General features: G+C 52.9%; 5 protein-coding genes across 5 annotated transcripts; 3 read left to right on the top strand and 2 right to left on the bottom strand.

Annotated features, from left to right (window-relative positions):
- Window positions 1-318: 318 nt before the first annotated feature.
- Window positions 319-2,244, bottom strand: J4E79_004045 (uncharacterized protein; the record flags this gene model as incomplete). Its single annotated transcript, XM_049352935.1, has 2 exons — window positions 319-1,173; window positions 1,222-2,244. 2 exons carry the CDS (start codon window positions 2,242-2,244, stop codon window positions 319-321), a joined length of 1,878 nt encoding a protein of 625 aa, XP_049212314.1.
- Window positions 2,245-2,551: 307 nt separating this feature from the next.
- Window positions 2,552-5,629, top strand: J4E79_004044 (uncharacterized protein; the record flags this gene model as incomplete). Its single annotated transcript, XM_049352934.1, has 3 exons — window positions 2,552-2,594; window positions 2,626-3,092; window positions 3,143-5,629. 3 exons carry the CDS (start codon window positions 2,552-2,554, stop codon window positions 5,627-5,629), a joined length of 2,997 nt encoding a protein of 998 aa, XP_049212313.1.
- Window positions 5,630-8,254: 2,625 nt separating this feature from the next.
- ATP2 (atp2, beta subunit of the F1 sector of mitochondrial F1F0 ATP synthase) lies at window positions 8,255-10,305 on the top strand (the record flags this gene model as incomplete). Its single annotated transcript, XM_049352933.1, has 10 exons — window positions 8,255-8,265; window positions 8,332-8,478; window positions 8,529-8,547; window positions 8,619-8,705; window positions 8,759-9,118; window positions 9,168-9,368; window positions 9,417-9,474; window positions 9,527-9,548; window positions 9,602-10,176; window positions 10,226-10,305. The coding sequence occupies 10 exons, from the start codon at window positions 8,255-8,257 to the stop codon at window positions 10,303-10,305; spliced, it is 1,560 nt and encodes a 519-aa protein (XP_049212312.1).
- Window positions 10,306-12,229: 1,924 nt separating this feature from the next.
- CYA4 (Cytochrome c oxidase polypeptide 5, mitochondrial) lies at window positions 12,230-13,021 on the bottom strand (the record flags this gene model as incomplete). Its single annotated transcript, XM_049352932.1, has 3 exons — window positions 12,230-12,328; window positions 12,379-12,575; window positions 12,754-13,021. The coding sequence occupies 3 exons, from the start codon at window positions 13,019-13,021 to the stop codon at window positions 12,230-12,232; spliced, it is 564 nt and encodes a 187-aa protein (XP_049212311.1).
- Window positions 13,022-15,018: 1,997 nt separating this feature from the next.
- J4E79_004041 (uncharacterized protein) lies at window positions 15,019-16,256 on the top strand (the record flags this gene model as incomplete). Its single annotated transcript, XM_049352931.1, has 4 exons — window positions 15,019-15,030; window positions 15,089-15,202; window positions 15,317-16,001; window positions 16,054-16,256. The coding sequence occupies 4 exons, from the start codon at window positions 15,019-15,021 to the stop codon at window positions 16,254-16,256; spliced, it is 1,014 nt and encodes a 337-aa protein (XP_049212310.1).
- Window positions 16,257-16,857: the final 601 nt, after the last annotated feature.

The raw sequence follows: 16,857 nt of genomic DNA, 5'->3' as shown, positions 1-16,857 counted from the left end.
GATCTACGCTTGAAGTTTCCACCCGGGTTCCGGCTCAGCTGGCCTCGAGCGGACCAGGATGTGATTTGGAATACCAGACTTGAGACGAACGATGCTAGGGTCTTGACTTGCCAGTTTGCCATTATGGACCGGGCCAGTCGAAGCCGACATTTCATCGTACCTCGTAACGAGATATTTGAAGGCCTGAGGAAGGTAGGACACAGATGATGACGACGGCGGAACAGAACACGTGCACGTTGATGTCATTTCTTCATTTCTACGTAATCTTATACAACCATGACGCTTAGTATACAACAGAACGGCAATATTTCTTTCCCTTCATCGCCTCCAGCGCTGCCAGAACTTCCAGCCCACCTTCTCGTTGCCTTCTTCCGGCATACGAAACTTGTTCTGCTCTTTCCCTCTTCGTCTCCCCACCCACGCGAACCAAATCACTAGGCCTACTACCATGAAGGCTACAACGAGTAAAGTCTGTAATGGCTCTGCGAATACGGCTCTGCTCAGCAAGAAGAGACTGACGCAGCAGAAAATGATGGGTGTAGTAATCCAAGTCTTGTATGGACGTTCTAGATCGGGTTCGCGGACGCGTAGGATGATTAGGCCGAGTACGGTTTGGAAATAGAAGGCGTATCCTGCTACACCGTAGAAGGTGACGAGGGTGTCGAAAGAGCCGACGACGATGTAGATTGCGGTGAGGAGGGCGTTGAGCACCATGGCGGATATGGGCGTGAAGAAGAAGCCTGCGTCGGTATCCGCGAACCAGGCTACTAGCTTCTTTGGTATCTTGCTCTTCCCTTGCGTTGCGTTCATGCTGTGCAAGCGGATTGCTCGGTGGTTCTTTCCTAGACCGATGTTGCCAAACAGAGCAGGAAGATAGCCCTCCTTGCCGGCGGCATACACTAGGCGGCCGGATGTGAAGGTCGTCGCGTTGAGTGCGCCGAAACATGACCCCGAGACGAATAGCGCGAGTATGAGCGAGCCGACTGGACCGAAGACCTGCGACCCGAAGGCTACAGCGACGGTGTTGGAAGATTCGATGACCGAGGTCGGGAGGACGAGGAAGTAAGATATGTTGGCTAAGATGTAGCACAGTATGACGAGCGGGAGCGAAGTGTGGATGACGCGGGGAAGGTCGCGGGTTGGGTTCTTGAACTCGGCGGTGACGTAGTTTACCTGGTGTCGTTAGTAGGAGTGGGCAGAGTTTCGAATCGCTTGACGTACATTGTCCCAGCCGTCGAAGGCCCAGAGCCCGGCGTAGAGTGCCACTGCCCAGTTGCTAACGTTTTCGCTCGTGTCATCGAACCAGCCGCGATTCTTCCAGTCCTCATTCGCGTCGCCCTTGTACGAAAGCCCGGTCACGGCAACTACGATACCGATGACCGTGACTCCCGTAAGCGCGAAGAACTTCAGGAACATGAAGACGTCGGCGCTCCGTGTGCCCAGCTTCGTGGACACACAGTTGAGTAGCGTGACAGCCATAAGTCCCACCAAAGCCACGCCCTTGTTCAACCATGTGCTCGCGTCGACAGCTTCGGCGCCAATAATAGCGCACACCAGATATTCTCCAAAAATTATGGCAATAATGGCTGCCGAGCCGGGTTTCAGCACCACGACTGCGCACCATGTGAACAGGAATCCCGCCCACTCTCCAAAGATTTTAGACAGATAGACTTGGGCACCGCCATTAAGTGGTATGGCGCCTCCAAGCTCGGCGTAACTCGCGGCACCCGTCCATGCCAGTATTCCAGCGACGATCCAGACTATGAGAGACGCGCCTGGCGATCCAGCATTCTTGTTAACCTGAGATGGCGAAGAAAAGATGCCACTCCCTATTATAAGCCCAACGACTAATGACAGGCCATTGAGGTATGTCAGGCTCTTGTTCTTCTCCAATGAGCCGCCGTTAAGCGCATTCGACGGGTCTAATGCTGGATTGGAGGGCGCGCCCAGTGCTGTATATCCCTGCGCGGTGCTAGAGAGAGGGAATAGGTTCGGTGCGAAATCGAAGGCGGAGGACACGCTGTAGGAGCGATTGTGCCGTGGTCTGTTCGGATCGTGACCAGCCGGATTCAGTTCTGACAGAGGGTCTTCATCATCGAACGACAGTCTACGCGAGGAAGGCGCGCCTGAGGCCGAGGACTCTTCGGAAGTCCGCCGTGAAGGGTGCGACGAGGAGGCCAGCGAGGCGAGTTCGAGGGAATCGCGAGTCGGCGGTGGGAGGTTGGAGTAGCGACCGGCGGCCATGGTGCGGAGGGAATGTGGAAGAGATGCGCGCAACCCTATCTGATAGCCATGGACGGTAATTATGATATGAAGGGCGAGGCAGAGTGTAGGGGCAGTATCCAGCACCCCTTTCAAGCATTCACCGCTGCCGTGTATGAGTGGTGCAGCTTGCATGCGCTGTTGAAACCGACGGGCTCCTATGCCGTCATGGGACTAGCTCCCGTTTTTGCGCTAGAGCTGCGTCCAAAAAATGTGGGAGTCGTTCAGGACTGGATGCTTGGCGTAGATCCGCGCATCCTCCAGACCATGGATACGACACGTCCACGCCATGCGCATACGCCCAGGTGATGCGTCGTCTCAGTCTGCAGTCCGTAGGCTGGCGGCGCCCTCCACGCCTCCCAGTCCTCCGACCACGCATAGCCCTTCGATGGGCGAGTACACTGGAGAGAAAGTCAAGAGCTGAGGGAATCAAGGTCGAATCGCTCACTGCGAAATGGCAACCACATTGGGACCAGCTATCTGCCCAATGGCACGACCTACGGAAGTCCGATAGGGGAGACGCATATGTGCTGCCCATGTTCCCATACCCCTCCGGCACCCTCCATCTAGGCCACCTGCGGGTGTACACGATATCCGATGTTCTTTCCAGATACAAGCACATGCAGGGCTACAAGGTCCTACATCCTATAGGCTGGGATGCGTTCGGTCTACCGGCTGAGAACGCAGCCATCGAGCGAGGGGTACACCCGGAGAAGTGGACGCTACAGAATATCGAGGCTATGAAGAGTCAGATGAAGGAAATGGGTGGACGCTGGGACTGGGACGCTGTATGGAAACTGCTCAGGATGTTTAGGCATGGGCTGATCTCTGTATGTAGGAAATACGAACGTGCGATCCCCATTTCTACAAGCACACCCAGCGCATCTTCCTCATGCTCCATGAGCGCGGCCTAGCCTACCAAGCGAAATCTCTCGTGAACTACGATCCCGTCGATAAAACCGTCCTCGCAAACGAACAAGTAGATGCCAATGGCTGCTCGTGGCGCTCCGGTGCAAAGGTCGAGAAGGTGATGCTGAAGCAATGGTTTCTGAAGATCAAGGAGTTCCAGGAACCCTTGCTAAAGGACCTGGACGCTCTTGCACGAGACGGCAGGTGGCCTGAGAAGGTTCTTGCCATGCAGAGGAACTGGATTGGCAAGTCTGAAGGCGCGCAACTTTGGTTTGATATCGTCTCGACCGATAGTGAAATGCGCTTTGAGCCTGTCGATGTCTTTACTACCAGAGCTGACACGCTGTTTGGAGTACAGTATATCGCTCTTTCGTTGCGTCACCCAATCGTTCAGCAGTTAGCCATCGAGGATGCAGAGCTCCGCGCTTTCATGGAGCGGGCAAAGGACCTTCCCGCGGACACCAAGGAGGGATTCAAGCTGGGGAATATTGTAGCGCGCAATCCCCTCGCCCATGTTCATGGCTCCACAGGACCCTCTGTACCTGTATATGTGGCTCCATACGTTTTGGACGACTATGGCTCTGGCGCTGTAATGGGTGTACCAGGTCACGACACCCGAGATCATGCGTTTTGGCGAAAGAACGTCGGTGATGAGCCAGTCAGAGTCGTCGTATCTGCCAAGAAAGGCTCACTACCTTTACCACTTGTACCGCGCAGTGGTGAGGACGCACCTATAACCGAAAAAGGCTTTGTTGCTGCAGACATAGATCGCTTCGGGGGCATGACGTCAAAGCAAGCCGCGAGTGCGGTTGTACAAGCGATTCTCGATACTGGAAAGCCGGCTGAAAAGCGAGCAAACTGGCGACTCCGTGATTGGCTGATAAGTCGGCAGCGCTATTGGGGTGCACCTATTCCAATCATCCACTGCAAATCATGTGGTGCTGTTCCTGTGCCCGAGGAAGACCTTCCAGTTGAGCTACCGAACCTACCCGACAGCTTCTTCGAGGGTCGCAAAGGCAACCCATTAGCGGAAGATGAGAACTGGAAAAAGACCTCTTGTCCGAAGTGCGGCTCGGCTGCTGAGCGCGAGACTGATACTATGGATACCTTCATGGACTCGTCGTGGTACTTCTTACGGTTTCTAGATCCGAAGAACGAGCACGCCTTGGTCGACCCGACAAAGACCAATACTGGCATGCCAGTGGACCTCTATGTTGGTGGCGTAGAACACGCGATTCTCCATCTTTTATACGCGCGCTTCATCTCCAAGTTTCTGGCAACCACTCCAACATGGCCAAAGGGCTATCTGACGAATGGCGAGCCTTTCACGCGCCTAATCACCCAAGGCATGGTGCATGGAGAGACGTTTACAGACCCCGAAAATGGTCGCTTCCTACGCCCCGATGAAGTCGACTTGACCAATCCTTCCAAGCCTATCATCAAGGCCAGTGGAGTCACTCCGAACGTTAGTTTCGAGAAGATGTCGAAGAGCAAGTACAATGGAGTGGATCCAGGTGCCACGATTGCCAAGTACGGCGCAGACGCCACGCGCGCGCATATGCTTTTCCAAGCACCTGTCAGTGATGTGCTTGAGTGGGACGAGAAAAAGATCACTGGCGTACAACGATGGTTACACCGAGTTGTCAAGCTGTCGACCGCACCATGGATACCGGATGATGTGATAGAGACGTTCCTTACACCCACACAGGTTGACAGTAAACTCCTCAGTATCCTACAAGATGCTTCGACAAGCGGCGAATCTAAGAACGCCACACGCAAAACCTTGGTGTCCACCCTCAAACCAGATGAGGCTCAGCTTTGGATCAAGACCCAAGAAACCATCGCCAGTGTCACAGAATCGTACTCGCAGACATACTCTCTCAACACCATCGTCAGCGATCTAATGACGCTGACAAACACTATCTGGGACACGCCACATGCGTCTCCAGTCACACCAATTCTCAAATGGTACTCCATGGCCCACCTCGTCCGCATGCTCGCCCCAATTGCTCCTGGCGTCGCCGAGGAAGCCTGGCATCAACTGAACACATGCACTGCGACTCAGACGAACGACCGCAGCATCTCAACAGTCTTCGCAACAGGCTTCCCAACCGCAGATCTGGCCATCATACCGCTCCTCACCACAACGCGCAAATGCGTTGTCCAGATTGACGGCAAACGCAAGTTCGACGTGAATATCCAAAAGCTCCCCGATTCGGTCAATCCCAAAGACAGTCAAGCTGTAACTAAGTTTGTGCTTGGTGAGTTGGTACAGACTCCAGAAGGGAGGGAGTGGTTCGATAGACAGACAGGAAAGATATGGAAGTTGAGTGCGACGGATGAAGAGAGTGAGGAGTTTGGTGTTGTGCCTGCGGGATGGAAGGTCATTGCTGTGAATGGCGGTGCACTGTGTAATTTTGTTGGGCCGAAGAAGCCTAAGATGGAGAAAAGTAGATGAATGTATGTATAGTAACAATCTCGTGTCTCATCGAAGTGTCGCGTATGAAGAGATCTGTTGCATACAAGCCGTGTTGTTGAGCCGTGGAAGCCCAGATTGGAAAAAAGTAGATTAACGCACGTATGAATGCGACGTCTCATCTCGTCAAGTGCCGAATACAACATGACTTGTAGTCTTCAAGCTGTGATTCATCTCCCAGCTTGCCGACTACCAAGAAACTTGTGGTCTTTACGCTGCGCTCCGTGTCTCAGGCAGTTGTATACGTGATCTTGCGTGATGTGAGTGTAACACTAGAGAAAACGTCGGATACCTCCAGGCATGGCTTTGGTCGCGTAGATTGTATAAAACGACGAGGTTGTATCTCTCAACTAGTTACAAGCGATATGTGTTGTTGCAGTCTGATGGTGTGCGCGCGCTCTCACCGCAGTACCATGGCAACGAGCGTTTGCGCGTTTGCTCTCACCACGCGCTCCCCCACAACACAACAGCGCGAATTCAGATCTGTATAGAACTCGATTTGACTGCTCTATATATTGTAATTAATTCAGCTAATTCTCATATAGCAAAGACCTGCGAGCTCTACTTGGGTGATTAGCGTTTGTACGTCATGAAAATGTCGGGTATCTCATCGAAGTATTGTTATATTTTTGCTCGTGGGTCGAGTACAGCTTGTTACATTACTTACTTTATGTGCTAATTTCTCTTTTTTGCTGGTTTGTGGTTGCGGTTGTCCCAACCTAGTTGTGCGATTGCAGGTGAAGGTGAAGGTGCACCCTACATTGCCACTGTTCGTATACTATACGTACTCACAGTCTGCTCGTAGTCTCCAATCCAGTACAAGAATTAATCGCGACGTTATGGTTTTGACTGTGAGTGCCTCCCGGCTCTACGGTCAGAAACTACAAACCAATCGAGACGCCGATGTATGCTGCAACGTATGACACCGCAATCATGATAATCATGCCTGGATGGGGTCTTTGGGGCACCCGATATAACAGCGCCAGCAATGAGGCGCATCTGATCGTTTTATAGACAGAGATTCTGTGACTTTCCCATAATCTTGAAACATACCCTAGGCGTATACGCAACCTCCTGCCTTACGACATCTTGATTGCAACACACAGCGTATACTTCAGAGTATACTTTGCGTATCGAGCACGAATCCAAATACCAGGCTCCATCAATGTTAAGTTTTCTCTTTTCTAGGGTTGGCGGTAAACTCCTCAATTGTGCGTGGCGAAATCGCTCCGCAGGACGGCCATAAATGTAACCAAGCGTTCTGGCAGTGGATGGGTCGCAAGCTGAACATGGATGTCTGCAATACACACTGGAACCGATGGAAGTGGAACCCGGACCATGACTTCATAAGCAAGCCGATCAATGAGAAAAAGGCGAAGGGCACCAAGAAGTGAGATACCCTCTCGTCGCCTATTGTAAGTGATCCCTTCTGATGGCGAGATGCCTCCCCTTTGCACACGGCGAGATGCCTTGGTCGTGCTGGCAAGATGCCTTGGTCGTGATGGCGAGATGCCTTGATCGTGGTGGCGAGATGCCTCCTCTTTGCACACGGCGAGATGCCTTGATTGTGATGGCGAGATGCCCCGATCTAGTGAGATGCTAACATACTAATCCTTTGCGTGGCTGTTGGGTGGTGGGATTGAAGGTGGTGGGGTTGAAGGTGGCGAGATGATGTAGTCTATAGTGAAATTGATCTTGTCTGACACAACCCACCCGTTTACTTTGCTTCCTGAGACGAGACTTTATTGAAGCCAGGACTTACTTGCGACACGTGTTACCTTCATGAGCATGCCACACCCAGCGCCTAGGCCACCCACCCCAACCTAAATGTACCTTGAAAACTAGTGATCTATCGGCGGCTGAATGGCATCTGGTGGAAACTTCCTCGTGGTCGTTGGCTTAACGTTATGTAATGAGTTCTTGAGGTGGCAATGATTGTTGGAACTTCCCGATAGTTGGATGGGCGATACTTCTCATCTGAGGGAACCTAATTGTATCCACAGTGGTATCGACTTCGTAAGTTTTGAATCGCTCGTCGGCAGCGGGCTATTGCGATGGGAACGATGTTTGTTTTCGCGCACACAGAGACTATGTGAGTCAACTGTTGCAAGAATGTGTTCCGATGTGCGTCTTCGTTGTTGTTGCTATTCAAGGGATGATCAAGCCTGCCTAGGTCCGCAGCCTGAGCTGTAATCAATTATGCAGACGTGCTGGCCGTGTTCCTCGCACACTATGGTCTGGCGTTATGTATCACAATTTCGCTTTGGTGGTGTGTGATCTGAAGGCGGTGATTCAATCGGAGCGAATCGGAACGCGGATAGACGTCGTGACATCGCTCAGGCAGATCAATACGCAAGAGTAAACTACCATAGTCAGAAAGTAGAATCGATCACACTCGGAGGATGAAAGTAGTAACGCAAAGTGCTCTGAATGTCGTGAGAGAATCGATCCTGGGGTCGTCTCGTTGCCGGATACTAACCGCGTGGGCACTAGCCGCGCACGGATCTCGTGGAACGCAAGTCCGCTTTCTGTTCGAGCTGTGAGAAGCTCTTTCCTCACCAACCCACCCTCTCTCCACTCACCAATCCGTCTACCACATATCTCACAATGCTGAAGAGGTAAGAGCGACCCTCACTGAGCCCAATTGACGATGAATTGAGATGGACTGACGCCTATTTCGACAGTGGGATCCAGCAGGCGCTCCGCGCTTCCATGCGCAGGCCGGCCATTCGCCGCAGCGCATTTTCGCCCATGAAGAAGAGCTTCGCCCCCGCGCTCTCCACCCGATTCGCCAGCACCGATGCTACAAAGGATGGCAAGATCCATCAAGTGTAAGTCTACCTACATATATTGATGGATATATACTGACTCCTTCCTAAAGTATAGGAGCCATCGTGGACGTGCGTAGCCGAAGCCCTTCTTCGAAAAGTTTTCATCGCATCAAGACGACGGCCGCTGACACCAAATGCAGGTCAAGTTCGACACCGAGCAGCTCCCTGCTATTCTCAACGCCGTCACAACCCAGAACGGTGACCAGAAGCTCATCCTCGAAGTCGCTGTAAGGACGCCAAGAATTGAAGAAGTGGGAACAGCATCACTGATTCAGCACAGCAACATTTGGGTGAGAACGTCGTACGATGCATTGCCATGGACGGTACCGAGGGTCTCGTCCGAGGTTCCAAGGCCACCGACACCGGTGCCCCCATCAAGATCCCCGTCGGTCACGGTACCCTTGGTCGTATCATGAACGTCACTGGTGACCCCATTGACGAGCGTGGTCCCATCAAGGCCACCAAGTACGCCCCCATCCACGCCGACCCCCCGGAGTTCACCGAGCAGTCCACCTCCGCTGAGGTCCTCGTCACCGGTATCAAGGTTGTCGACCTGTTGGCTCCTTACGCTCGTGGTGGAAAGATTGGTCTCTTCGGAGGTGCCGGTGTCGGAAAGACTGTGTTCATTCAGGAGTTGATCGTAAGGACACGGAATGCTTCCAGGCTGAGCATCAGCTAACGATGGGCAGAACAACATCGCCAAGGCCCACGGTGGTTTCTCCGTCTTCACTGGTGTCGGTGAGCGTACCCGTGAGGGTAACGATCTGTACCACGAGATGCAGGAGACTTCCGTCATTCAGCTTGACGGTGACTCCAAGGTCGCCCTTGTCTTCGGTCAGATGAACGAGCCCCCGGGTGCCCGTGCCCGTGTCGCCCTTACTGGTCTTACCGTTGCTGAGGTAAGTTCTTGACCAACGACACCTGCCTGTGACATGAAGCTAACAACCCCCTCGTATTTCCGCGACGAAGAGGGTCAGGATGTGTTGCTCTTTATCGGTAAGATATCCTGCTCAAACTCCAATCGTGACATGTGCTAACTATCGGCCAGACAATATCTTCAGGTTTACCCAGTACGTGCCTTTCTACATGGTGCACTCGACACACCCACTAACCCCCTTCACAGAGCCGGTTCCGAGGTGTCTGCTCTTCTCGGTCGTATCCCCTCTGCCGTCGGTTACCAGCCCACCCTCGCCATCGACATGGGTGTCATGCAGGAGCGTATTACCACCACCACCAAGGGATCCATTACCTCCGTCCAGGCCGTCTACGTGCCCGCTGACGATTTGACTGACCCTGCTCCCGCCACCACCTTCGCCCATTTGGACGCCACCACTGTCTTGTCCCGTGGTATCTCCGAGTTGGGTATCTACCCCGCCGTCGACCCTCTTGACTCCAAGTCCCGTATGTTGGACCCCCGTGTCATCGGTCAGGACCACTACGACACCGCCACCCGCGTTCAGCAGATTCTCCAGGAGTACAAGTCCCTCCAGGATATCATTGCCATTCTCGGTATGGACGAGTTGTCGGAAGCCGACAAGCTTACCGTCGAGCGTGCCCGTAAGATCCAGCGTTTCCTGAGCCAGCCTTTCGCTGTCGCCCAGGTCTTCACTGGTATTGAGGGCAAGCTTGTCGACCTCAAGGACACCATCCGCTCATTCAAGGCTATCTTGACTGGTGAGGGTGACGACCTTCCCGAGGGTGAGTTTGCCACAAATCCGTTTTCACAGCGTTTGACTGACATTTCTAGGTGCTTTCTACATGGTCGGTGACTTCGAGTCAGCCCGCGCCAAGGGAGAGAAGATTCTTGCCGAGCTCGAGAAGTCATAGACGGACTTTCGTGGTGGGTGAAGAGTCGGCCAAAGTGTCTAGGGCAAATCGCTGGTAGTCTCACTTTGTACAAAAGATATACCTCCGAAACTGTGGGACTTTAGCGGGTGTCATGATGCGTGGCTTTCTGTAGCTTATCTTGCATGAAGAGACCGCTTTTTCTTGTTCGAAATATCTCCATTCTGATGTACACGTGATTCTGACGATAAGCAAGTAGTCTGTAGTCTCTTAGCATGCTTCTCACTGGATTAGTTCCATACCAAACCGACTGGGCCTCAGATTGACAAGGCATTCTCTCATCTTCCAGACTCCATTAAGGGTGTTGCTAGGCCGTGCCACTGACTACAACTCGTTCGGGCTCCTCCCGGACTGGTTGCAGGTTGGAAGGAAGCAGCAGGCAAGATATCAAGATGCGGAAGTTGCAGACCAGATAGTAGGATACATATACACCAGAGGACTCTATAGTAAAACTCAACAGGTACCCTGAAGTCTACATTAGTGTTAAAAACGAAACTTGATAACTTCCTGATGCAGTGTAGACTACTGAGTGATTTACCCGTGCCGTCCACTGTAAGGATGAGCCCATGGTTAGCTTGACCAGGCGAGAGATGACATAGAGCATACTGCAGGTAGCTGCCGGTAATAGTGCATTGTGAGACCAGCGATGGAAAACTTGAGGTCAGCTGCAGGCTCGAGATGTGCAAAAAGCTCGGGTTTTTAATATTACGAATAGTATACTACGTAAGGAAGAACCGGAACACAGGTATTTGGTCTCTCTCATAGACCGTAGGCCTAAGAGGACATGTCGGTCAGTAGTCATGTTGGCAAGCATCCATGGATGCACCTACCTCACGCAAGGAAGGAAGCGAACAGGTGCCGCGCAGCCTACATCGATGTAAAGATCAGAGTTATAAGTACTTTCAAGGTGATGTATACTTCTAGGCGGCTTGAGCTTAGTATGTGTTCGATATCTTGCTTGAATAGAGTGCACCAGTAATTCTCGAAATGGATAGACGTTACAGTCCATCTTTGCTAGAATGGAGCCGTGGGAAGCTGAAGCGAGTGTTCACTCATAATTCGCAATTGTATATGCGAGAGCTATAAGCTCATAGGGAAGCTTGTGACTTCAAAGTAAGCACGGCCGCGGTCTTTACACTTCTTCAACAAGCATGCTGTTACAAAGCTGACATATCTCGTTTCTGTGCGACAAGGACTACCTCGGCCGCGGATGCGGGTATGTGCGTCTTTTACAGCTGCTGTCAGCCGTCTAACACATCGTTTTCGTAACATAATGTCTGACTGCATGCTGCAATTCATGACTATGATCAGCATGATAGGCACCTAATCATGGGTGAGGATGAATCGTGCATCGGAATATTCATCGCCGATTGCGAAAGGACCATTTGATATCAAACAAAGATGATAGGAATTTTCCAACCTCACCAACAAAGAAACCTTAGGCAATAAAACCCTTATATCGCTGTTGCGTGGATGTAACTACTAATTGCGAACTTAAAACCCTACAAGCATTTACGAAGAAACTTTTGAAAAGGAATTAGGCAAGACTTATGTTATTATAATATCAACGTCCTTAGTTATCTGCACTCGCCTTTGGTTAACAGTCACGCAACTACACAGGTATCATCTGACGTGACGAGGGTAGAGCGCTTTGATTTGAGAGTTGCATAAGTCATACAAAGTGCGTGTTGCACATGATCGAAGTGGGGAACCGTCAGGTAAACGCGAAAAGCCTCTAGATTTCTGTACAATGAGGACTATTATGACAATGGCCGATCGGCAGCCGTTCGTAATGCTTTCGATCTTGTTGTATGTGACACAGACAGTACCAAACGGAAAGTTGACACAAGGAAAATGTGGTATCGGTATTGGCATGGTGATTGCTGTGACGCTTCTATTCGAATCTTTACTCATCGTTGAGCTTCTCCCTGGCAGGCAGGTCCTTCTCGGACTTGCTCTGAACCAACATTCCCTTGTAACCGGTGATGGGCTCGCTGCCTTGCGACTGTGTTGTGTTAGTGCTGACGCGAATGTGCGAGCGTGGAAGTGGCATACCTTGAGGTACTCCTCACTGGCCTCTTGCCATTCCTTTGTCATGGTGCGAGGCCGGATGGGGCTGGCGAACATGCGCGTGAAGGCGAAGACGGCGAAGGCACCCATGATGACGGCAGAGGAGAGGAGGAAGACGTTGCGGCCCTCATCCGGGGGCGGGGGTCGGCGGGGACCGTGGGGACCAAAGGCAATGTAGTAGGCTGCATGCAAAGGGTGTTGTCAGCGCGGTGTTCGTATCGATAATTTCTCGGCACGTCGCGATAACTCGCGTTAAGCGCACCAGATGTCGCGGGCTAGCTCGGGTACCTCGATCAAAACACAAGATACGTCATACGAGCTGTCGCAGTACCCAGATGCGCGGAATGGGATTGTACGCACCAGCCTTCTTCTCCTGCATGGTCAACTCTTTCCAGTCGGTCTTCATGCGGTCCCTAAGCGTCATCCACAGATCGGCCTGCTCCTGTGGGGGCATGTCCTCCCATCGCTTCTCGATGTTGGCGAGGGTCGGGTTGGAGATGGCGTGGGCCTGGCGGGATTGCTGCATCTGGCAGGCTACGGGGGCAGCTCTGGGGAGAGCAGTGCGGGTCGCGGTCGATGACATGGCGGCAGCCGAGCTTGAGGCCCGGGCAATGGACGAGCGCAGCATGGCGGCGGGTGGAGTGGAGAGTGTCGAAAAATAGAAAACAAAGGGAGAAGCTTCCCGTCGAGGGACCTACAGCTGCCAATGGATCGTGGTGGTGATGGAGTCGATGGTGGGCCAGGAGAGCTGTCTTGCAAAATGTGGTTGCGGGAGGAACGCCAAGGTGGTGGAACGATCAATCTTCTGTGGCCCGAGCGCCCTCGTCGTCCTAACGCTGAGTCTCTCATTGGCCGGGACAACCGTCTATCTCGGCATCTGAGAGCCTCATCCCACCCTGAGCTGAGGTTGCCATGTTTCCGATATACGCCATGGTGAGAGGGAAGCCACGTGGAATGAAGGTAGATGTTGCCGTCTGTTCGAGCAGCTTTCCAAGGTCAGCAGCTCTCTCATAGGGACCAGTCGCGACATTGACACCGGAGATTTGACCGAGGAACCTTTGGCGGCACTGGGAGTCTACAATAGCATCGCGATCGTGACCTTAGTTCAGCTACGACTGGTCATATGAATACGCCGGATGGGTGCGCTTTCGCCCTGCGCGAACTGCTTGGTTGGCAGAGACCCCTAAATTTGGCTAGAGAAGGCACCATGATGTCGCAACAAACAAGACAAGATGGTATATGTATGTTAAATCGACTATATCGAGAGGCTTTTGCTGAACTATATATCTCACATGTGTTCATCGTTCCTCTTCCCGGGTACCCGAGTGAGCATGGAGCGTTCAACTTGGAACAAAACACTCGCAAATTCCCTCAAGCGCGGGGTAGAACAGTGCTGCGGGAGTCTACAACATATAGATGCTAACCTATCATGAATGCCCTTTAAACGTGCGTAAGCAATTAGACATCTCTGCCAGGATGACATTGAGTTCTGCTTGTTCAGACGCGCTCTACCTAGGTAATTCCCAGGTGTCTTCCCGTCCCGTGATCGGAGGCTCGGCACCTGCGCACAACATACGCGTCGGGGCGGGACTCGCTTGCATTGTCATCTGAACTCCGAGCTCGAGCTCAAGCTCAAGCTGTAGCTGTAGCTCCAGGTCTCCTTGCCACAGCACCCATATGCAGGTACCTGTGCTCCTGGTATAATCGCCGTAGCATCTGGCGATCATGTGGCGGGCCAGAGCTGCTACAAATAACATGTCTGTCCATCATAGTGCCACGGTGCCGGCCGCGGATACCCACGCCTCATCTCGAACCATACTCGACTTTGCCTGGCGGAGAGAATCTCGGTGGTGACACAAAACACTCGCCTCCCCACGAACCGGTGATCGCATCAGACTCTGCTGCGCGCTTTGGTTTATCACATCGAATGACCAAAAGATCCTGCCCACGAGAGCGACAACGGCTGACGCCCGCGCAGAGCTGTTTTAATCACTAGTCTGTGCTCTCGCTGATTACGAGATGCACGTATACCTCTTTCGTAAGAGCATTGATAGAATCGTGTCCTGCGTGGCGTGCCGGGCCTGAATGGCCGACCAGCCGCCTGCGGTACATACTGCAGTATGCGAGGCTGCAAGTTCGGTATCACCAGAGCGCTTGGCGTCACGAATGCGTCTGGAGACAGTTACGGATGCCTCGGTCAGGGTACGCTCAGCATAGTCTGCCCGAGCTGCCCGCCTGGCTCTCCGGTGCAGTCCGCGGCCTCGAATGATGGCGATATCGCCCCCGAGGCTGAATGCAAATGCGCTTGGCTTGACAAGCAGGTAGCCGGCCGGAAGTGTGGGAGGCGCAGGTGGTGTAATTGGGGGCCCAGGCTGCGCTGCATATCGGATTACAGAAAAAGAACTAAAACTTGTGACGTCCTCAAGCTGGTCGCTATTTAGCTTGCCCCTCCCTCACCTGGGCACCCCACCTTAGCCCAGACCCAACAAAACACTGCGCCCGACACAAAACTCTGTCTCTCACCACTTCTACATCAGCTTATACCCTATAAAAGAGTGAGCTCAGCGCAATTGCCTTGCTTCCTCTTCAACTCTCTAACTTTCTCAGCACTACACTCAGTTCATCATGGTTGTCAAGGTAAGCTCCTTCCACGACCCCGCTGCGCCAGGAGGCAGTCACTAACACGTCCGCGCAGGTTGGTATCAACGGCTTCGGTCGCATTGGCCGTATCGTCTTCCGCAATGCTATCGAGCACAACGACGTCGACATTGTCGCCGTGAACGACCCCTTCATCGAGCCTCACTACGCTGTAAGCATCCCCGCGCAAATACAAACCCATAATAGTCCACCCATCTTTGCACATCGGCTTTTGCGATGCCACGGAGCGGTTCTACGACTACAGGACGCAAGCTAACACACGCAGGCCTACATGCTCAAGTATGACAGCACACACGGCCAGTTCAAGGGCGAGATCAAGGTCGACGGCAACAACCTGACCGTCAACGGCAAGACCATCCGCTTCCACATGGAGAAGGACCCCGCCAACATCCCATGGAGCGAGACCGGCGCCTACTACGTCGTCGAGTCCACCGGTGTCTTCACCACCACCGAGAAGGCCAAGGCTCACTTGAAGGGTGGAGCCAAGAAGGTTGTCATCTCTGCTCCCTCCGCCGATGCCCCCATGTTCGTCATGGGCGTCAACCACGAGACTTACAAGTCCGACATCGAGGTGCTCTCCAACGCCTCTTGCACAACCAACTGCCTTGCTCCCCTGGCCAAGGTTGTCCACGACAAGTTCACCATCATTGAGGGTCTCATGACCACCATCCACTCCTACACTGCCACCCAGAAGGTCGTTGACGGCCCCTCCGCTAAGGACTGGCGTGGTGGCCGTACCGCTGCCCAGAACATCATTCCCAGCAGCACTGGTGCCGCCAAGGCTGTCGGCAAGGTCATTCCTGAGCTCAACGGCAAGCTCACTGGTATGGCCATGCGTGTTCCCACTGCCAACGTCTCGGTTGTCGACTTGACTGTCCGCATCGAGAAGGCTGCGTCCTACGATGAGATCAAGCAGGCCATCAAGGAGGCTGCTGACGGCCCACTCAACGGTAAGCTTTCACTTTCCCATGCCATTCAAGCACACGTTCTGACATGACATAGGCATTCTCGGCTACACTGAGGACGACATTGTCTCCACTGACTTGAACGGTGACAACCGTTCTTCCATCTTCGACGCCAAGGCTGGTATCTCCCTGAACAAGAACTTCGTCAAGCTCGTCTCCTGGTACGACAACGAGTGGGGTTACTCCCGCCGTGTCCTTGACCTCCTGGTCTACATTGCCAAGGTTGATGGCAACGCTTAGGAGTCAGGACAGAGCCAGGCAACACCTAAACTCTGATTTCACTTCTTCAGCACCGACTCAATGGAGCGGGCTACCTTTGGCTAGGCGCGGACAACGCGGGGATGAAAATATGGTCTGAACATGAATGCGTTATGCTAGACATGAATCAATGAATAATAATCACCACAATAAAGCTCGCCTGTATCCCATGAACATGAAGTGACAATAAGGCTCCCCTCGCCCGTCTGCATGGTAGTGGAGCTGCCCCTGTCGTTGCATTTTCTAGCGCTCCTTTGCGAGCTAGTTCCCGAGGTACGACTCTCACGCGAATGTATACTTGCACGCGGATCCCTTTCTCCCGCTTAGTTCCCGGCTGCTCGTTTACGTCCCGTAATCTGGCGAAAGCGTTTGCGGGGAAGAACGGGGTGTTCTAGGTGGCTTCCGTGATGCGGCAGTTTTAGGCACCTGAATGGCTAGTATCGGCTTTGGGCTTCTGCATGGCTATGCTGAGGAGCTGTCCTGAGAATATCAGTAACCTTAAAGCATGCCCTCCCCGAAACCGCCATCTCTCGGTAGTGAATGTTCACACTCGTGTGTCGTCGTATCATGGCATCCCAAGGTC

Source organism: Alternaria viburni, assembly GCF_023758015.1.
Source record: "Alternaria viburni strain BMP 2772 chromosome Unknown scaffold_7, whole genome shotgun sequence".
Taxonomy (NCBI): Eukaryota; Fungi; Ascomycota; class Dothideomycetes; order Pleosporales; family Pleosporaceae; genus Alternaria; species Alternaria viburni.
Note: the sequence above shows the minus strand (reverse complement) of the source record. Positions and strands in the feature narration are given on the sequence as shown.